The sequence below is a fragment of the Vigna unguiculata genome, chromosome 7 (assembly GCF_004118075.2).
Source record: "Vigna unguiculata cultivar IT97K-499-35 chromosome 7, ASM411807v1, whole genome shotgun sequence".
Lineage (NCBI taxonomy): Eukaryota > Viridiplantae > Streptophyta > Magnoliopsida > Fabales > Fabaceae > Vigna > Vigna unguiculata.
In genome coordinates this window covers 18,048,579-18,072,271 of record NC_040285.1, presented here as the reverse complement: position 1 = coordinate 18,072,271, position 23,693 = coordinate 18,048,579, and the positions used below count along the sequence as shown (strand labels likewise).

At 34.8% G+C, this 23,693-nt stretch overlaps 1 protein-coding gene across 1 annotated transcript; it reads left to right on the top strand.

Annotated features, from left to right (window-relative positions):
* Nucleotides 1–5,168: 5,168 nt before the first annotated feature.
* LOC114191244 lies at nt 5,169–8,348 on the top strand. Its single transcript, XM_028080417.1, has one exon. It carries the CDS (start codon nt 5,169–5,171, stop codon nt 8,346–8,348), a length of 3,180 nt encoding a protein of 1,059 aa, XP_027936218.1.
* The last annotated feature ends 15,345 nt before the right edge of the window (nt 8,349–23,693 follow it).

The window sequence follows — 23,693 nt, the reverse complement described above, 5'->3', positions numbered from 1 at the left end:
TTGGCCTTATAAGAATAATAAACTATGTGAAAGTCATATTTGTTAAAAATTGTTATAATTAGTACTAAAGAAACTTACGGAAAAAGCCAATTTATTCTAATGAAGACATTGTATTAAAGTGGTTTTTCAGAATATAAAGGAACAAATTGAAACATAAAATATAAATAAGTTTAGTATAATTTTCATACATAATTGATATATAGATCCTTTTTAATCTATAGATATAGTTCCATTAATATGTAATTTTGATCTCTATAAAATTTAATAGCACGCTTAATTCTTTTCTTTTGTATAAAATTAAACGTTTTTGACCTAACAATAGTGGCTAATAAAAATGATAACATGTTTTCCGTGATTACAATTATTCCACAAGAATAAATAACTAATTCTGTCGTCACTAATGGGCACATCAATATAGGGACCAAAATCATTAATTTACTTAACTACGAGAATTAAAAGTAAATTTAAGTCATAGATATTCGGGATCCTTAAATACGTGGTAAGGAATTCAATTTATGAAAGGTACATAAAAAAGAATTATTAAAAGAGATAAATTTCTTAAACAAATTTGTATACCTCAAAAGATGAGTGGTTTAACTCTCGAGAAACATCTTGTTTCAATAAAACAAAAAAAGAATCTATTTCTGCCCCAAAATTATTTACAGAGTTTTTTTTCTTCTTTTAATTAAGCAAATAAGGACCTCATACCCAATTGTTTACCTTGGTGTAGGGTAGAGAGCATTTGTTTCTTGAAGGTTGGGGCTTGACTTTGTAAGGTTCTTTTGGTGCTTTTTCCTTGAATGAAAGGGAAAAGGAATCAAATAAAAGTGTGAGTAGTGGATATGGTGTTTTTCCTTTGAAGCCCAAGCCCTATGGCCCGCTAAAAAGTTGAACATCGCGTGCTCCAGTAAAGAAATACCCAATTTCGGTTTCTTGGGAAGTTGGCAACGTACGCGCAAAGTCCTAATCCCTTCAATACGTTTCACGTCATTCTTATTCTTTCACAATGGTTAACAACTGTTGCCAATCCTCTCTCTCTCCCAATCATGAAACTATATATATATATATTTATATAATACGGGTGGATAAGAAATATAAATTGTAGTGCCCCAAGGGTTGACTTAGGTGACAATTTTGGTAAAATGAAAAACAACGATGCAGATAAAAACACTACTACATAGTTGGGTACAAAAGAGAGAGCATTTCTTCCTGCACCCCCTTTTCTCTTCCTTCATTCCCATGTTTTATCCACATCTTACCTTTGAATAAAATATATTAAAAATTCTATATTTCTTTCCTCTTCCTACACTTCAATAATTACCAAAGCTGCACCTATAATAAAAAATGTATGGTCTTTCTTCCTGCACCTCCAAAATTTCTTCTACACCTTCAAATTTTCTTTAAATTCTTAAAAAACCCTTTGACCATTTAAGAAATATGACTTCCGGAAAGTCAAAATGTATCACCGGAAGTCCCAAAATTATTTCGACTTTCGGAAGTCAAAATATATGACTTCCGAAAGTCAAAATATATTACGGAAGTCAATTTCTGAAAGTCAAAATATATCACCGGAAGTCGACTTCCGAAAGTCAAAATGTATCACCGGAAGTCAACTTACGGAAGTCAAAAATCATCACCGGAAGTCGACTTCCGGAAGTCAAAAATTATTTCCGTAAGTCGACTTCCGGAAGTTGACTTCCGTAAATGAAAAACAAATTTTATTTTTAATATTTTTAATTCTTTTTAAAATTTATATTTTTTAACTTTTAACGATTTTTTTAGATTATTATTTTATTTATTTTTTACGTTTTCATATTTCTTCATATATATTTTTTAAACAATATTAATATCTATATATATAATTTTATTTTAATTTAATATACTGAAAAATAAATATAAATATAAAAATAGGTAAAATTCAAATAATATTAAACATTAAATAAAAAAAACAAAAGAATAAAAAATTTATTCTGCTTCATTTAATTTTATTTAATATTTAAATTCATTTTAAAATAATAAAACTTTAAATAAATTAAAAAAAGAAAAAAGAAAAAATATATACAAATATATATATATATATATATTCGTTTTTTTTAATTTTAAATTTCATTATTTATATATTATTTATATATGTTATTTTAAATACGATTTTTTTAATTTTTTTTTCTTTTATTAAATGTTTAATAAATTACATAAAAATAAATTTAAATTTAAAATATAAAAAATATATAATTGAAAAAATTTTAAAAATTTGTTTAAAATTAAATATTTAAATTTTAAACAAAATTAAAAAATTCAAATAAAATATAAAATAATAAATAATTATAATAATATTAATAAAATAAATAAAATAAATAAATTTTAAAAATAATTTAAATTAAAATAAAAAAACTTTAAATTTAAAAAAATTTATATTTTTTAACTTTTAAAAATAATTTCATTTTTTTAAATTTAAAGTTTTATTATTTTAATTTAAATTATTTTTAAATTTTATTTTTCAATATTTTATTTAGTATTTTTATTACTTATTTTTTATTTTTTAAAGTTTTTTTTTTTTTAAATTTATATGTTTTATAATTTTTAATACGTGTTTTTAAAATAAAATAAAATAAAATATATTATTCTTTTTTATATACGGAAGTCGACTTTCGTAATGTATTTTTATTTTCGAAAGTCGACTTCCGATAATGATTTTTGACTTCCGAAAGTCGATTTCCGGTAATATATTTTGATTTTCGGAAGTTGACTTCCGGTGATATATTTTGACTTTTGAAAGTCGATTTTCGATGATATATTTTGACTTCCGGAAGTTATATATTTTGACTTCCGAAAGTCGACATCCAAAAGTATTTTTGGAGGTGTGATATCCGTGAGTTTTTTTAAATGATCAAAGAGTATTTTGGAAATTTAAAAAAAAATTGGAGGTGCAGAAGAAATGCTTGGAAGTGTAGGAAGAAAGACCCAGAATGTATGAGGCGGGAGTGTATTTAATGTTGTTATTGTTGTTTGTTGGTGGCCCGTGATTGTTAGAGGTGGTGGTGGATAGTGATTGTGGTTACTGGTGGTGTACATTCAAATTTCATGCTTTTTAGATTATAAAACTCATAATACAAATTTTTAATTTGCTTTTTGGATTGTATATTTCGGAAGGTATTTTGATAACATCCTTTTTTTTTTTTTTCCTTTCTAAAAATTTAATTTTAGTTTAAATAAATATGTGTTTTTCTTTAACTAATTAGCTTTTGTTGATTATTTAGAAAAATAGAATTTTTTGAAAAATGTGATAAAAAGGTTGGTTTCAATAGTATTTTGTTGCATTTAGTTGTGTTCTCTTTAAAAATCCTTCTTTTTAGAATATTTTTATTTTATTTTTTTAAGTTTTGAAGCCTTGACTCAAATTTCTTTTATTTGTAGATCAACCCTTGCCTTGGTTAGCTAAAATGGTTGACCCATTATTCAAAACGTGCGTTTCACTTAATTCTACTAATCCATCCTTTGCTTATGAACAAGGGAGGCACAACTCTGATCCAACATTCCATCACGAAGAACGCCCCTGATGTTGCAACCTGAGTACGCGAACCAAAACTTGATGTAAACGGAAGTGAAGGCTGATGCGTGATCAAAAGAGGTGATTTGAAGATCTAGATGGAGAAAGTGAGGGTGGTTTGAGATGGACAAACGAGGAGAAGATCAAAGCAAATCAAGTGTGCATGAACAAGGAGTCTCAAATTAGCAATTTTGGTTTGGAACAAGTAGGAAATGGTTAGACAATTTTCACTTTTTTGAATTTTTTCTTTAAAGGGTTCTTAGGGGTGAATTGTAGTTGACTTTGGTTGTGTTAAAGTTTGCATTTCCAGCATTTAATTTCCATGGCATCCTGCATATGCATTGCATGACATCACTAACACAAAAAAGGCCTTTAACGTCACTCCAATAACGTCTGTCTAAAAAAAGTCCAACGTTAAAAATGCGCGGTGGCATTTTTGTAAATAATGAGACATTTTTAACGTCTGCCCGCTCCACGTCAGACGTTACTTAACGTCTGTTCAAAAACGCCCCGACGTCACTCAAAAAAGGACGTCGACCCCCAGCTCGACAGACGTCAAGGGACGTCGGACCAGCGCGCGCCAGACGTCACTTAACGTCGGCCCCCCCACCCCCGATGTCACTTAACGTCGGGCATAACACCCCCGACGTTAAGTTTTGCTTTATCTCTGCGCGAAACGCAGAACCCTCGCGCTGTTCATCGTTTTCGCGAGAGTTCCCGCCGGCGACGCCATTTCCGACCCCCTCCAGGTGAGTTTCGAAAGGTTTTGGCCATCAAACTTGTTGGGGTTTAATTATGGGTTGATTTTACGCGTTTTGAACCGATTATTTTCCGTTTTCATCCCCATTTGCAGCGTTTTGAGATTCGTCCCACTTGCTCTTCGTTCCCATTTGGCCAGCAGTGTGCGGAGACCCTAGACTTCCTCTCAAAGTTCGTCTTTCAATTAGAGGAGGTTAGTTTTTCATTGTATGTATATATTTGTTCATTGTATGTATAGAATTACTTGTATTAATTTATAAATGTCATTATAGTTTTAGTCTTAGACTATTTTTTTGTTAATTTTTTTGGCCTATTTTTATATTTTATTTAAAATTTTATAATAATATTTGTAAAATTAGTAAATAAAATTATATTTATTATTAGATATATGCATTTTAAATAATTCTCATTGCATTTTATTTTTGAATATTATTATTAGATATTATAGTATACAGTGAGCGAAACTTAGTTCCCGTTTGAGATTTAATACAAATGATTAAATTTTTAATCGTTTGTATTAAATCTTGAATTGTCCGATTGGACAGTTTGAAAAAATTATTTTTCATAATTTGCTACAATGTGTACATTGAGGTTTACGCATAAATTTCATAAAATTTCGATTGAGGCTAATTTGTGTTGTTCTCTGGATGCATACTTGATTGTGATCATGATTAATCACTTTCATTTCGTGTACTTCAGAGACCAATGCGAAATGCTGTCGAAATTTTGTGAAATTTATGATGTTTGACTTATTTGTACATGTGTTAGCAAATTATGAAAAATAATTTTTTCGAATGGGTAGGGCCTCACCTTGTGAGAGTTAAAAGTTTGAGATTGATTGAGTTTTTTACGAACATATAGTATGGATCGAAGCTGGATGAATGAGCGTCGCATAAGTGAAGAGTATGAAAAGGGGGTTTCTGAGTTTTTGCAATATGTTCAAGAACACGCAATCTCAAGTAACGGGACATATTTTTGTCCTTGTGTTCGTTGTCTTAATCAAATACGTCATGACTTAGGAACAATGCGTGATTATCTATTCATCTTTGGTATAATGAGAAGTTATACACTTTGGACTTGGCATGGAGAAGTATTAGACAAGCCTACAACGTCACGAGGAACAGATTATGTAGATGACTGGATGAATGATCATTTAGAAGATATGGTACGTGATGTTGGGGAGGAGAATTTTGGAAAAGTTCATTTATATGATTCTCTTAAGTCCGATTCAGAGGAACAATTGTACCCAGGATGCACTAACTTTACGCGACTGTCAGCAACTTTGAAATTATTCAGTTTAAAAGCAAGGCATGGATGGACGGATACAAGTTTCACAGAATTGTTGGAGTTGTTAAAGGAGATGCTTCCAGAAAATAACACGTTACCTATCCGTAATTACGAAGCGAAGAAAGTTTTATGTCCAATGGGTTTGGAATATCAAAAGATACATGCATGCCCAAATGATTGTGTTTTATACAGAGACGAGTTTGCTTCACTGAAGGCGTGTCCAACATGTGGTTTATCGCGGTTTAAAAAGAAAATTGATGGAAATAGTGGCGATGAAGACAAAGATGGTCCACCTGCTAAGGTGATGTGGTACCTTCCTATAATTCCTAGATTCAAACGACTATTTTCCATTAAAGAAGATGCAAAAAACCTGAAATGGCACGTTGATGGAAGAAAGTGTGATAATCTTCTTCGACACCCAGCTGATTCTCCACAATGGAAGAAGATTGATGAAACATATCCAGAATTTGGTGCTGAGCCAAGAAACTTAAGACTTGGACTTGCTACAGATGGTATGAATCCTTATGGGAACTTAAGTAGCAAACATAGTTCGTGGCCAGTTTTGCTGATGATTTACAATTTATCTCCTTTGTTGTGCATGAAGAGGAAATATATGATGTTGTCTATGATGATATCGGGTCCTAGACAACCTGGAAATGACATTGATGTGTACCTAAAGCCGTTGATCGATGATTTGAAACTATTATGGGAAGAAGGTGTCGATGTGTATGATTCATATTCTGAAGAATTGTTTTGTTTGCGTGCAATGTTGTTTTGCACCATAAATGATTTTCCAGCATATGGAAACTTGAGCGGTTACAGTGTTAAAGGTCATTTTGCATGTCCCATTTGTGAAAAAAACACGAGTTATATTCAATTGAAGCACAGTCAGAAAACTGTGTATACAAGACATCGAAAGTTTCTTCCTCGAAATCATCCTTATCGTAGAATGAAAAAAGCATTTAATGGAAGTCCTGAGGATGAAGTTGTAGCGAGACCCCGCAATGGTGAAGAAATATACAACCAAGTGGAAAACATTGACATTGTGTTTGGGAAACATCCAAAGAAAAAGACCACGGAAAAAAGCATTTGGAAGAAACGATCAATCTTCTTTAATCTTCCATATTGGTGTAAACTTGATGTACGACATTGTATAGACGTGATGCACGTTGAAAAAAATGTATGTGATAGCGTCATCGGGACTTTACTAAATGTAAAAGGAAAGACTAAAGATGGAGTTAAAGCACGACAAGATTTGGCTGAAATGGGCATCCGTTCTGAGTTACATGCACAATCAATTGGAAGACGAACCTACCTGCCTCCAGCTTGTCACACTCTTTCTAGAAAAGAGAAGCAAATTTTTTGTGAGTGTTTAAGAAGTGTGAAGGTTCCCCAAGGTTACTCTTCAAATATTAGTAGCCTTGTTTCTATGCAAGATTTAAAGTTAGTCGGTTTAAAGTCTCACGATTGTCATGTGTTGATGCAACAACTTTTACCAGTAGCTTTTCGAGCCATCTTACCTACTTCTGTCAGAGGTATTCTAACACGTTTGTGTATGTTCTTCAATGCCATATGCAAGAAAGTTATTGACCCTCGAGTGTTAGACGATTTGGAAAATGAGGCCATTAGACTATTGTGTCAATTGGAAATGTATTTTCCACCTTCATTTTTCGATATCATGGTTCATTTGATAGTTCATCTTGTGAGGGAAATTCGATTATGTGGGCCAGTTTTCTTGAGATGGATGTACCCAGTGGAAAGATACATGAAGATCTTAAAGGGATATGTCAAGAATCAGTATCGACCAGAAGCTTCTATTATAAAGCGGTACATTGCAGAAGAAGCCATTGAATTCTGCTCAAGTTATATGCCAAGTTGTGAACCAATTGGAGTTCCTAAGACTAGACATGAAGGTAAATGTGAAGGTAAGGGTGTGCGTGGAGTGAAGATTCAAAGTGTTAGTAGAAAATTAGTTGATCAAGCCCATTTGTACATCTTAAACAACATTGTAGAGGTCATTCCTTACATAACGCAACACATTGATGAAACGAAATCAGCACATCCACGAATGAGTGAAAAATGGGCACTTAATGAACATAACAAAACATTCTTATCATGGTTTAAGAAAAAGGTTTACGCGACTCCAAATGTTTCTGAAACTCTATTGAGGCTAGCTCGTGGACCGAACAATGATGTCATTACATATGGCGGGTACTACATAAACAATCATTGTTTTTATTCAAAGATGGAAGATGACAAAAGTAGAGTTCAAAATAGTGGGGTTACACTTCAAGCTGAATCTGTACATTTTGCCAGTTCTAAGGACAAGAATCTAGTTACAGCATCCATGAGTTACTTTGGAATAATACACGAAATATGGGAAGTTGATTATGTGACTTTTAGAGTGCCAGTTTTCAAGTGTAAATGGGTTGATAGTAATTCGGGTGTTAGCACAGATGACTTTGGCTTTACTTTGGTGGATCTTAACAAGATGAGTGATACAAATGAACCATTTATTATGGCTAGTCAAGCAAGACAAATTTTTTATGTCATTGATCCAGCCAATCAGAAATTGTCAGTTGTATTGGAAGGAAGAAACATGCACGTAAATGATGATGAAGATTGTCTAGACATACTTGAGACAACATCTTTCTCATCAAGAACCATTCAAGACAAAGTTGATGATGTAACTGATGACATCCATGCTATTCGAAGTGATCACAATGAAGGCATATGGGAGAACACAATTTCTTAATAGGTGTTTATTTAATAATATTGTCACATTTACTTTTTTTTTTATTTTTCTTCCTGTTTTAATATAATAGAGGTTAATTGAGTATATTTTCATTGTTAACATTTCCTAATGATATGTTTCAGGTATGACAAGCTCCGGATCAGACCAGGAGGGACCTGGTAGATCTGTGACTCGGTTGCCGGATGTCACAAACCGACGAGAGAGGATGCCGGTCCACATTGATCCTCGATCGGGTGAACCCAGTGGCCCTTGGGAAAAAAAGTACCGTAGCTACATAGGAATGTTGGCCAAAACGAAAGTTTCTATTGCAATTGCATGTTGGGATGACGTCGCGGAGGTCGAGAAGAACCTTCTATGGCAGGATCTTGTGGTATGTTTACTTAAACCAACTATAGTATTTTTTTATGTTACTGTTAACATAACATATTTTATGTTTTAAACAGCACAAATTTGAGATTACTCCGAACACTGAGCGAATTAGAAAGAAAGTCTTATCTCACATAGCCACCAGATGGAGGGACTTCAAGGCAAGGCTCACACGTTTATATGTGTTTGGAGATAGACAACATGACACTCCTTGTGAGAAGTACAAAATCTCGGAGGAGGAGTGGATGCAATTTCGTGCATGTAGAGAGTTTGGAGACTGGCAAGTTTGTTTGTTAAATTTGTTTATAGTGACACTAGTCATACATTTCTGTATTCAAACTATTAAATAATGTTATGTGTGGCAGGAAAAAAGGACAGCAGCCCAACAAAGACAAAGGCTTAATGATACACCACATGTACTCTCTCGAGGTGGTTATGCATTATTGGAGAAAAAATTGAAAAAGTCGCGTGCACAGACTCTGGGACTTGAGTCCCCTGACCTAGTGGATGCAATTCCTAGGTACGAGATGTGGAAGGCTGCTCGGACTAAGTCCGATGGGCAAATGACATCACAATCAGCTCAAATCATATCTCAAAAAATAGTAAGTACAAATCTTATTTGACTATCATAGTTCATATGTTTCTCCTTTTGATTAAACTTTCTTTTGTGGTGTAGGATGAATTAATTGAGCAAGAGACTCAGGGTTCGTTTGTTGGCCATGGTCGGGACGATATACTCACAACGGCAATTGGAAGGCCAGAGCACCCAGGACGTGTGCGTGGTGTTGGAGGTGCCATTGGTCTTCGAGATTACTTTGGTCCTCCACAAAGAAGTAATGAATCGTTGAGTCAAGAGGCCTTGAGGAAGATGGAGCAACAAATGGAGGAAAGATTCAACCAACGCATGGGAATTATGGAGCAACGTTTTATGGAACAACTTCAACAGCAACAACAAATACAAAGAACACTTGAAGAAAAGCTTCAGTCCATGCAGCAACAGAACATGGAATTACCCACTCAAGCTCCAACAGGACAACGTGTGAGTACAAAAGGCTCATGCTCTGGTGTAGATCATACTGACTACACAAGTCAGTATGAGCTATTGGTTGATGAAGACCCCCCGCGCGTAGTGGCCATAGGACGACAACTTCAGGGTGGGGAGACTATCCATGGTGTTCCTCTATTGCCCCATCATGTGCGTGTGATGATTGATGAAGTTCGAGATCCCCATGCCCAAGTGCCTGTGCCAACTTCAGAAATCCAATTTGTTGGGGAAGCTTTAGGCACATTTATTGCTTGGCCTAAAGCATTGATCATGCCATACTTTAGCCCACCAAAGGTATTATGACATCATGTTTTTAGTAGTTCAATCTTACAATTTATAAAACTTTTAACGTCAAACCTTTATAAATCTTTATTTCAGTCCACTCGTCCTGAAAAACAGCCGGTCCGACGTCCACGTGTTATACGTGAAGATGATGAAATGGCGGAAGCAGAAGATGATCCTCTAGGAAAGCTGCTTCTGAAATTACACAAGTTGAAAAGAGGACCGGTAGAGCTAGAGTGGGAGTTAAGAGTATTTGGCCTCCATTGTCATGTCCCATTGTACATAAACCTGAATGATGCACTAGAGATCATTACAGGAGACAAGATGTTAAATATTTCAGTCATACAACTATGGTGCATGTAAGATTTTTTTTATTGTATTTCATATTTAAAGCAAGGAATTGGTACCTTTTAATATTATACCTAACTGTCTTCTTGTAGGTACATGGACAAAGTCATTGTGGACCAAGGTCGATCTTCCGTCTATGGATTCATTGAACCTCAAACAATTCAACCTTCGGGAAACTCACCTGACCAAATCAAACTTTATTTGCAAACATGGATGGTTGAGTCAAATAGAGAGATCTACTTTGCGCCATACATTGATTCGTAAGTGTTTTTGCTAATAATATTTTGTGAAGTATTATTAATTATTTTGGCTAAGTACTTGTGATTGATGGTAGGTATCATTGGCAACTTTGTCTCATCATTCCAAGACAATGCCTAGTTGTATGGTTTTGTTCATGCCATAGGAAGATTCCACCAGCTTTTAAAAACATGTTACAAGAGTAAGTATTATTTTTTTTTCAATCCTAACCTATGTATCTACTTAGTTATAAAAACTTATATATGTTTTATGTTTCCAAAATTTCATTAGAATTGTGGGTAAACCTAGAGGCCAACAACTTAAAGTCATATATCCAAAGGTTAGAACTCATTCATTTTAAAGTTATTAATTTCTGTATGTCAACTTATGACTTTGATGTGTTTATTTTATTTGTAATGTTCAGTGTAACAAGCAAGAAGATTCATGGGAATGTGGATATTATGTCATGTCTTGGATAAGAACAATCATTCAAGCTGCAGTTAAAGATGAATGGATAGAGGTAATTATATATATCTTTCACATATTATAAATCATATCAAACTTTAAAGAATGATATTCATACATAATGAAATTGTATTACTTTTTCAGCGATTCAAGAATCCATCACCTCTACCAGATGACATTATCCACACACTAAGACAAGAATGGGCAGCATATCTATTGGAGAGATGGAGTTGATACCACATGAATTAGAACTCATTTTAAAAACTTTATTGTACAAGAATTTCATGTTGAAACTTTTAGTTTGTTGTTATTTATATTAGTTTAGAATATATGTTGAAACTTTAGTTCTATTATATATAACTGTAACTCTAAAATTGTGCTGAAAGTTTTATGAAATTGTTCTGGGAATTTTCTGATTTTCAGGTGTGTGGATATTGTAAAAACAGTCAAATTTTTTTAAAAAAATGGTGCAGTTTGACGTCTGGTGTGCCCTGACAGACGTAATTTAACGTCGGACTGTACCAGGGCCGACGTAATTTAACGTCTGACTATTGCAGGGCCGACATTATTTAACGTCTGACAGTCTCTGACAGACGTTAAATTGCTCAGTTTTTTCCCTCTTTCTGGTGCAAAAATTGACGTCTGCTATTACTGGCCCCGACGTTGGATAACGTTGGACTCCCAAAAGGACCGACGTCAAGTGACGTCTGCTATTTTGCCAACGTTATTTTGACGTCACCCGATACGACGTCGGTGTTTGGGCAGACGTCAAAGGTCGAAAATGTCAGACGTTAAAAGGCTTTTTTGTGTTAGTGCATGCTTCAATTCCTTGCATATTAACTCATCACCATCGTTTTATATTGAGTACATTTTGATACATTTACCATCTTGTTTATAATTTTTCTCTGATTAATTCATTACATTATGCATCATTCATATTTTTTGTAAGGTCAATTCATGTATTCTAAATAATCTTTTTGCCCGTTTTTAAGCATTGATTGCACATCCATTTTAGTGGGACATATTAGACTGGACATTTGCATTGCATCTATATGTGAATTTAATTAGTTGTTTGATTGTTGTGAATTGAGTATTAAATTTGTTTTAGTAAATGCATATTTTTACCCTCATATAATGTTTAATTTTGGATATTTTAATTGAATTTTGTTTTTAAAAGATTGATTTAATTGAAATTTATGATAATTAAGTTTATGGAGTTTGTGAGATAAAAATGTCTTAAAAAATAATTTTAGTTACATAAAATATTCTTGAATATTCTAACATTTGTTGATGCAGTTGAAGTTCAATTGAGTCATTAAAAGTGTGAAATTAAATTGTTCCAAGTTACAAAATAAAGTCAAGATTACTAAATTATGGAAACAAATAAATCTAGAGCTAAATATACCCTAAGTTTTTACGTATACACTCTGCCATTCTCAAATGGCCCATACAAAATTTGTCATGCACCCCCTATTTCTACTAACTTTCCCCTGACCTATGACTCACTAATTCAACCTAACTAGATCATGTCATGTGACAATCCACTACTTTCAAATATGTCCAACAACATCTTAACATGTGGCAGCATCCTAACTCACAAAATTAGACCAATCATGTGCTTCCATAAAATCATCTTCAACCTTCCATCCTTTTCCCCACAAGCCAGAAACCCTAGGCAGCTTTTGCACATGTACCATTGACGAACACCACTATCAGCCACTACCTCTCACCAGTGTTCGACCTTATGAAGCCCATTGTGCCACTAGCAGCATCATCTTCATTGGCCATATCAAAACATCATAGAACGAAGTGCAGAACGCGCCAAAGCCACCACGATGCATTGGAACCCTCAATATCGCACACTTCACACAGTCCACAGATCTGCACCATCACAAATGCAGAATGCGAGTTCAATCTCACTAGATCCACCATGAGAAAAACGAAGTAGCAAAAAAACGCACTCTAGATGCATCCTATAACACCTCTTTTGAAATGCCACGTGTAAATTTTTGTTTCAAACTTCAAAACGCAATCACTGACACCATCCTATTAAAAAGAAATTTTCCAAATAATTTTATTTCAAAACACCACTTGTTCGAATATTAATATGAAATAATTTTATTCCTCAAAACAAAACATGATTTAACCCACCGATTGAGCTAAACAGTCAACATAACTCTTAATACAAATTCTTCAAGTTCAAAAACTTGCACCAACTAATTATTACATCTAATATAAAAGGATGTTTTCAAAACTAAGCTAAGCTTCTCACACTGTATCTGCACCATAATCTACTCCCTAATAACCCAAGTTATATGATCATCATAGGTGAAAACCATAACCACAAACATGCAAGGGTGAGCTAACCATGTCAAATATCACATAACAATACATATCAACATACACTCAGCTAGGATCATCATAATATAGCATAAACTCATTCGAGATATCAACTATAACATGTTATAAAAACCATAACATGTATCCAACAACACATTACCTTCAAGTAATATTAAATGGGAAAAACATGATCACATGATTAACCACTTAGCCAAAATTCACACGCACTTTACCAAAGATGCCACTTTCCATTACTCTCACAGCGAGCCCCGGTGAAGTATAACAATTCTCATTACTCATATCGAGAGTCTCGGTGAAGTATAACCACCCAACCAATCTCATACAAAATTTATCAAAGATGTGACTTCCCAATACTCATATCAAGAGCTCTAGTGAAATACGAAATCTCCCATTACTTTTGTCGAGCCTCGACGAAGTGCGCAACTTCCCATTACTCTTATTAAGAGCCATGGCGAAGTGCACCTCCGGTACACTTACGCAGTGATACCTTTCAAAACATTCATACCCAAGCATACACTATCTCATCATGATCTCACATCAATCAACAATAAAATGATTATCCGCATGCATAATAATAAACACACATGCACATCAAGGCCTGATCATCACATGTATCACAACACATTGACATCAAACAATCCTCATTACTATATGATGAGTCATTATTTTCTTCCATTCCACTAGCCTTTGTGTACCCATTAGACAGTTGATTAGTGCTTAATTGTTCATCATTAGAGTGTTTTTCATCTGTTGGGCTTTATTGGGCCACTGTTCCGAATTTGGACTAATTTCACATTATTTAGCCTAATTTTTGTTTTTAATTATTTTTAGGTATTTGGGTGAAGCAAATTTTGGAGCTTGGACATTAATATTTAGTTGAAGAGACTTTCCACATCATTGCCACATCATTTCCATGTCATTTCCACGTCAGCAAAGTCAATGGGTCAACATTTGAGGCCCAGAGTGGCATTTTTGTAAATCTGAGTGGTAGAGTGACAATTTTGTAATTATTAGTGGCAAGGGTGATATGATCATGCAAATTAGGTCTGCATGGGGAGGAAGGCCGCCACTTCATCTTCTCCATTCTCTCCACCTCCATTTTTTTCGTGCTCCAAGCTTCCATAGATGCCTCCCCTTGCGGTTTTTCACATTTTTGGGTCATTTTTACCGTTTTTATGCACATTTGATAGCACCCATTGAGGGTTTTGCGTTTTAATTTCGTTTTCTACATTGGGCAGCTCGTTTTGTGATTTCATTGAGTTGAAACAATACCCATTCATGGGGTTTTCGCATTTATATATGATAGCACCGTTTGGCATTCCATTTAAGCTTTGAAATCTCTATTTTTGCTCTTAAATTGCGTTTTCAGATTTGATAAGTTAGGGTTCTTGGTTCTGTTTTGTGATTGCAGTTTTGAAATGTTTAATTGTTCATTCTCTATGTCTAGCTAAGTTTTTCGTATTGGTTCCTTGAAGAAACTGATTTGAAACCATGAGGTTGATGATTTGTAGTGCACTCCAATTCCTATTTTCTCTTCATCGTATTCAATTTCGTAGCTTTGAATGAAACGGAATTTGCGATGCTTAATCGTGGGTTCATGTTTTGCACAATTTCAGAATCCTTGTCATGCTTAGTGAGTTCGGGTTTTGGCCACAGTTGCTTAATCTGTGTGTGTGTGTGTGAAATTGAAAGAATGATGTGTGCTATGCTTAATGGCATAATGAAGCTATGTTAATTTTCGCATAGTTGATTAATTCAGATTTCATGAGAGTAAAGTGGATAAGAGAATTGATTTAGTTACCTGTGATTGGTGGATTTTCAGTGGAATCAAGGAACCAGTACATTTTGAATTATGTGTTTAATTCAGTTTTGGTGTTTTTATTAGAATTTAGCAAAGTTGTGTGAATCTGCCAAAGCCCCCCCCCCCCCTTTAATTTGGTGGGATACGGCCTCTATCACTATACTTAACATACAACATTCATCATGCCCAATATCCAATATATTGCAAACAAACTCATAACAATTTATCACAACCACATCTCAACATAATATAACCATGAAAAACCAACAATCATGTGTAAAATATATCTCCAACTAAAAACCTCTAAACTGAGATCACACCGTTCAACCTAAAGAACAACATGTTTTCGATCAGCTGTCCAAATTTCAGCTAAATCGAATGTTTAACAAACAGTTTTAAGAAAACTATACAGATTAGAAAAACACGTACTGCCCAATGCTAAAAGCCAATGCTCATTGCTAGGCCTCTTGTAAAAAAGGTTGCTCAGTGCCTATAATTAGTTCTCAGCGCAAAACCTCTCGTAAAATCACCATACACATACTTTCATAAAAAACATTCTTAGCTTCCCAACCTTCCATATCATGCACATAATTCACCATTGCACACACCAATCCAACCAAGTACTAACTTACCCATTCATGGACACAATAACCTCATGATTTCTATATGCTATTGAATTGTTACTACACAACACACAAAAATATCCAAGAAAAATGTACATACTGAAATCATATTTGCATTATAAAAATTCACCCAAATTGATCAAAGTTAGCCCAACAAAAGGAACCCTTCTAATATCACTACGTCATGATCAATCCAACAATAATCATTGTTATTGATGTTTTACACCAACATGCTCCACTAAGTTTTCTTGCATCTCTTTCAATAAAAAAAAAATAATAAGCCAAAGCAAAAAAATTCAATACACCAAAAGTCATAATTCCAAGAAAGATAGAAATTCAGTCATACTATCATCTTCACCATATTATCTTTAGATTACTAGAAAATAAAGAAAGAATCAATGCCAAAATGCCCAATGAATTGCTCCATGCAAATGTACCCATTTTTTTCAAAGCAAAACATCACCTTCCCCACGTGATTCCGCAATTACAAAAGAAGAAGGACATTACTTTTCCCCATACCTCATCACGAATGAAAACAGAAGGGAAAAAAAAACACATAGTCTCCTTGTAATCCCATGAAAAAACCCATCCCCAATACAATATCATAAAAAATCAAGAAAGCAAGCTTAGCACCCTTTACTTGGAATTCCTACAATGAGATCACCTTAGCTTATCTCCACCCCTCCCTTGCTCCGACTCTCACTTTGCTTTTCACGTTCTATCCAAACAACTCTACTCTATCTTTTTTTTTCTTCCAAAACTACATGTTCCCTTTTTTTCTCACCCAAAGCCCAAATTTTTAACTTAGGTAAAAATTATCTATTTTCCCTTAGCTAACAATGAAAAAAAATAAAATTATTTTATCGGACTATCTGTGTCTAGATACAATGCTTGCATTTGTCTCTACTTTCCACCTTCCTAGTTGCATGAAGAATTTACTAAAAAAATATCCATAATTTCTCCCTTTTAGCTCTAGCCAGGATTCAAACACGCAACCCCCATTACTCAAGCAACACTCAAAAGCATATCAACCATCACATCTTTCTTATCATTCCACACGTATAACAACATTACAATATCTCCACACATTTAATGCATTCAAGAAAACAACCAAATAAATTCTAAACATGCCAAATAAAAATTTTAAGCCATGACAACATATAAGTTACATCCACAAGCACACACATAAGCACTCCTAAACAATTATAAGACAAAAAAAAAAATACAATTACTCCAAATGCACACAAAAGACTCGAACATATAACCATCAATCCATAGTTAAGGCCTTAACCAACTGTGCTATTCTTCACCTTTGTTTGTAACCTTACGTATTAATTCAATTAATATTCCTCACGTCCAAATATCACTTTATAATTATAATTATTTTCCCGGTCTTACATTCTCCCCAACTAGAACAATTTTCTTCCTCGAAAATTGTACATACCAAGAAACAAATACGCGATGAGTCATTATTTTCCCGTATTCCATTGCCTTTTTTGTGCTCGTATTTATGGATGTTTAGTGCTTAATTGTCTATCTCTAATGCATTTTCATCAATTGGGCTTCATTGGATCATTATTATAAATTTTGATTAATTTGACATTAATTGGTCTAATTTCTATTTATAATTATTTTTAGGTATTTTGTGAAGCAATTTTGGAGCTTGGATGCTAATCATAAGGTGAAGAGAGAGTTGTCACATCATTTCCGCATCATTGCCACGTCTGCGCCATGTTAATTAGCCTGTCCACATCATTCGGCTAGCATTTTTAGCCCATAATAGCATTTTTGTAATTGCGCACCCCGTAATGAATTTTTTTTGTAAATTTTTGCATCTGTGGTGATGTGACCACCTAGGGGTTTAGGGATTTAGGGGCATAACCCTCATTTTCATTTTTTTCATCTCCTTTTTGCATTTTTGGAGAACTTGGAAGAGTCATTGATAACAACCACTCTATTTTGACATTTTGGTTCATTTTGGACAACACCCATGTTAGTGTTTCACATTATGCTTTGATAATTTACATTGCAATTCAATTTCCCCTTGTTTATGATGTGTTTTCATTCTGGTTTATGCTATAACTCGAGTCCTATGGAGAATTAATTTGGAGTATTGATTCTTTGATGAGAATGTGATGAAATCTTGAGATTTTGTGCTTATTTTTCACTATTTATATGTTGTTCTTCATCATTTTAATCGGTGGTTTGTTGTTGGATACAAATTTTGGACATGCTTAATGTTTGAGTTTTTGTTCTTGCATTAAAACAAACTTGAATTCATGTTTAATGTCTGTGGGTGTTGTTTTGGATGTTCTCCTAGATGCTTAATCAGTGGGTACGATTAAATGATGTGATGAAATCGTGTTAATCCTTGCTTAGTGGTTTAATTACAATTTCACAAGAGTTTTTAGATAGCATGCTTAATGTGGTGATCTTTGATAGCTAGAATTACATTCGAATAAAAAAATAATGCATTGTTATCAAATTTGCAATTACGTTTTAATTTTGTGTTGAAATTGTGAATCTGCCAACCTCCCCCCTCCCCTTTTGTTGAATCTAGAAAGCTTTGATTGAAAACAATGGTCACTAGGAGACGACCTTGGGTTAACTCCTGAGTACTATATTTATCTGTTTAATTTGGTTGGGTAGGACCTTGATCAAATTTAGTGCTGTTGTCGAGGACCAACATTTTCGTTCAAAGTTATTCTTAGTGTTGTTTTGTCTTATGTTTTGTTCTGTGTATGTGTTGTTTCGTGATGTTGGATTAAGTGTGGTTGAAGTTTGATGTGCATTGTTTTGTGTTGTTATTGTTCTGTTCAATGCGTCCATTGCAGTATTTCTGTTTCACTGAGTGTGTGTTGTTGTTAGAGTCATTGTAGTAGTGTTTGTAGTAGGAAAATTGTGTAATTTTTCAGCAAAATTTCAAACAACCATAACTTTTACTCCCGTTATCAAAACATGGCAAATTTTATATGCAAGTAGGTAGGCCATTTCAGAATCTCCAAATAAATCCATTTTCTTATTTAACTTATTTTTTCTTGGTTTTTTCCTATTTTTAGTAAAACTTTGTGTGTTTTGTTCGTGTAGTTAGGATATGAATTTGGGCTTCAAAGTTTTTGTGATACATATTCATGATTTTAGGATTTTTGTCAAAAAATTTCATGTCAATCTGAGGTACTTCAATTTATGTAATTTTTACCCCTAATTGACTTTTTGTTGATTTTTGCTGTTTTAGATTGATTAATGCATGAATGGGGGGAATCCTGGTATTTTACAAACATGGGATCCTAAAATTGATACAACTTCCCATAGAGGAGTTAGACATCATAAGAATCCATCTTTGCATCCTGCATATTTGATGGCTTTTCTTGATTCAATTGATACTCTTATTTTTTAGCATTTTGATCATTTTGGTTTTCATTTTGATATTGATAACATGGTTGAATCTCCACCTTCACCTCATGAGAGGACAATGAGTGAGCTGACTACACCTAAATTAACCTATGATTCCTTGTGCATTCATTATCCTAATGAGGAAGTCCTTTATGTTTTGAAAATTGGAATAATCAATTTGTTGCCAAAGTTTCATGGCCTTGCAGGCAAGGACCTGTGTAAGCACTTAAAGCAGTTCCATGTTGTGTGTTCCACCATGACGCTCGCGGATGTCCAAGAAGATCATGTATATTTGAAGGCTTTTCCTTATTCCTTAGTGGGCAATGCAAAAGATTGGATGTACTACTTTGCACTCAGGTCCATGATGAGCTGGGATGACTTGAAAAGGTTTTTCTTGGCCAAATTCTTCCCTGCTTCCAAGACCACAACCAAAAGAAAGGAGATTTTTGGCATCAAGCAACAATTTAGGGAGAGCTTCTACGGATACTGGAAGAGGTTCAAAAATTTGTGTTCCAATTGCCTCCCACCCCACCACCAAATATCTGAGCATATGCTTCTTCAACAATAGGACGCCCCAGCAACACCAACCAAACCATGATTTGTCCACTAACAGATACAATCATAGTTGGAGGAATCATCCCAATTTGAGATGGGGCAACCAAAAATAGTAGCAAAACTAACAAGTTTAAAATGTGCAGCCACCTCCTTACTAACATCAAAGAGCTGAACCTGGACAAGCTACCCAATTCCACCTGTTCTTGTTGCCACCCCAACTCTTGCTGCACCTTTATCTTCTACTTTATTAGAGGATTTGGTAAGGATGATGACCCTTCAAAATATGCAATTCTAGTAGGAGACTAAAGCCTCAATCCAGAGTTTGACAAATCAAATGGGGTAGATGGTTACTTAGCTAAACCAAGCACATGCTTATAATTCTTACAAGTTGGCATCTTAGATAGTGCAAAATCCGAGAAATGTGAGTGTTATCATATTGAGATCTAGGAAGAAGATTGAAGTTCCCACTCCTCAGCCTACACTTGAAATAGAAGTTGACCCTACCACACTTCAAAGAAAGCATGATGCTCATGCAACTGGTCCTTCCACATTTGGTGTGCCTTCCACCTCTACTATTGCGCCTCTCATTCCTCTTCCTTTTCCACCAAAAGTCATTCCAAAAAAGTAGATGGAAGAGGTTGATAGAGAGATTCTAGAAACATTCAGGAAGGTGAAAGTGAACATATCTCTATTGGATGCAATTAAACATATTCCCATATATGCGAAGTTTATGAAGGAGTTGTGCACTCACAAGAGGAGGCTAAAGGGAAATGAAAAGATCAGCATGGGAAAAAATGTGTCAGCGTTGATAGGTATATTTGTTTCTTAGATTCTTGAGAAGTGCAAGGACCCAGGTACATTCTATGTATCTTGCATCATAGGTAACAATAAATTTGGAAATGAAATGCTTGATCGTTGTGCTTCAATTAATGTAACGACTCTATCTCTTTTTAAATCTCTTTCTCTTGGACCCTTGCAGCCTACGGGTATGGTTATTCAGTTGGCAAATAGAAGTGTTTCCCACCCCATATGTTTGGTTGAGGATGTTTTGATTCTTGTTGGTGAATTGATTTTTCTTGTTGTTTTTTACATTCTTGACATGAAAAAGGGATTTTTACATGGTTATGCACCAATCATTTTAGACAGAACATTTTTGAAGGTCGCACGAACCAAGATTGATATCAAAGAACTTTGTTGACGGAGTTTGATGATATTGTGGTGCGTTTTAATACTCTGGATGCCATGAAACGTCCCTCTAAGGACCACTCTATTTTCCACGTTGATATCATTGATGATGCTATTGATGGACATATTTCTGATTTCCACCATTTGCATTGCATGAAATATTCATCAGTGTCTGAATTGTCTCAATTTGCATGCATTAATGTTGATTCTGATTCATATTGTGATTCTGATTCATATTGTGATTCTGATTCTGATTTTAATGTTGATTCTGAGTTTGATTCTCTGGGTGTTGTACCAATTGATTTTGATGTTACATATGCATTTGATTGTTATGTTAAGGTACATGCTGTGTAACCAATTTCACCCTCCCCTCAGGTTCTTGCTATTCAGTCAACAACCAACTATCTAGAGTTAAAACCTCTACCATAAAACCTCAAGTATGTCTACCTTGAGGATGAAGAGAGACTACTTGTGATCATCACTACCTCCTTCAATGCTGAACAAGAGTAAAGATCATTGTAAGTGCTCAAGAAGCACAAGAAGGCTATTGGCTGGACATTGGCTTGCATTCCTAGTATTAGCCCATCCACATGCATACACCTGATATTATGGATGATGAAGCAAAACTAGTGAAACAACCATAGAGGCAACTCAACCCTGCCATTCTAGAGGTTGTAAAGAAGGAGGTGACCAAGCTTCTACCAGCTGGGATCATCTACCCCATTTATGAAAGTCAGTGGGTCAGTCCCATCCATGTTGTTCCCAATAAGACAGACCTCACTATTGTGAAAAATGAGAGGGACGAGTTGATCCCAACAAGGGTGCAAAACAGTTGGAGAGTTTGCATTGGCTATAGGAGGCTCAATCAAGCAACTAGGAAAGACCATTTCCCCCTACTATTCGTTGACCAGATGCTTGAGCGCTTGACAGGTAAATCTCATTACTGTTTTCTTGATGGTTTTCCTGGTGATTTCCATATTTATATTGCTCCTCAGGATCAGGAAAAGACTATATATGCAATGCCCCTGGCACTAGGGGTGGCAATGTGGGCCGGCCCGACCCGCCTTGCCTGCCTTGCTCCACATTTTAAATGCGGGCTGAAATTTTTGACCCGCCTCGCATAACTGCGGACCCGCGAGCCAACCCGTTTTTTTTTAATTTTTTTTTTTAAATTCTAATGACAAAACTTTCAATGTTCAAAAAATTGGGAAACTTTAAGAAGTTCATAAAATTAAGAAAAGAGTTTTAGGGAGTTTGATGATAAATTGATGATTTAACATTTTTATCATGTTTGTACTATGACATACACGATCTATTCTTTAAATTTTGGCACAGTAAAAAATACATAATACTTGTCTTTTTCAGTCATATAAGAATTTGAAACGTTAATGCAGTAGTCCATAAAAAAATAACTAATATACGCAAGTGCAAATTTTCATTTTTTTTATTTATGCGGGCTTACGGGCCAACCCACGCGGGCTGTAGGCCAATGCGGGCATGTGGGTTCACTATCTTAGCCAGCCCAACGTTATTTTTGTGGGCCTGCAGGTTGGTCTGACGGGCCAGGCCCATATTGCCACCCTAACCTAGCACATTTCAACGGTACATGTTTAACATTTTTAGTAATTTTCTTGAAAATTGCATAGAGGTGTTTATGGATGATTTTACTATGTATGGATCCTCCTTTGATGCATGTTTATACAGTCTGGACAAAGTTCTGAATAGGTGCATCCAAACTAAATTGTTCTCAATTTTGAGAAGTGTCATTTCATGGTAGAACATGGTATAGTTTTATGGCACATCATTTCAAGTAAAGGCATAGGAGTAGACCCTGCCAAGATTTATGTTATTTCACAGTTTCCTTACCCTTCTTCTATGCAAAAGGTTCATTCTTTTCTTGTCCATGTAGGGTTTTATAGGAACTTTATCTATGATTTTTGCAAGAAAGCCCTCCCACTGTCCAAGTTGTTGCAAAAGGATATTGATTTCATATTTGATGAAGGACGTAAAGAGGCTTTTGATTGCCTCAAGAAGGCCCTAACCACCACTCTTATCATTCAGGCACCTAATTGTACAACCCTGTTTGGGCTCATGTGTGATGCATCAAATTATGCCTTAGGAGCTGTCCCAACATAAAATATTGATAAGAAACCCCGAGTGATCTACTATGCCTCCAAGATCTTAGATGTTGCTCAAGCGAACTACACCACAATAATGAAAGAACTTCTTGCGATTATTTTTGCCTTTGAGAAGTTTAAATCATATTTGCTTGGTTCTCTTGTTGTTGTGTTTACGGACCATCAACTTTGAAGTTTCTGTTGAAGAGGGCGGAGTCAAAGCCTTGGTTGATAAGATGGATGCTCTGCCTCCAATATTTTGATTTGGAGATCCATGATAGAAGTAGAACACAAAATTTGGTTGCAAACCACTTGAGCAGGATAAAGAGGTTTGCTAATGATGCTTCATCGATCCGGGATGACTTTCCCAATGAAAGTTTGTTGACACTCTCTACTTCTTCCTTCTCACCATCGTTTGCTAATATTGTGAATTACTTGGTTACTTATGTTTTTCCTCCCTTATCATCCAAAGATCAATGTGATAAACTTAAGAGCGATGCTAGGTATTATATTTGGGATTACTCGTAATTATCAAAGATGTGCAATGATCATGTTATCAGGACGTGC

What these genes read in the sequence shown, in the direction of transcription:
- LOC114191244 (XM_028080417.1), top strand. Translation starts at nt 5,169, where the DNA reads ATGGATCGAAGCTGGATGAATGAGCGTCGCATAAGTGAAGAGTATGAA.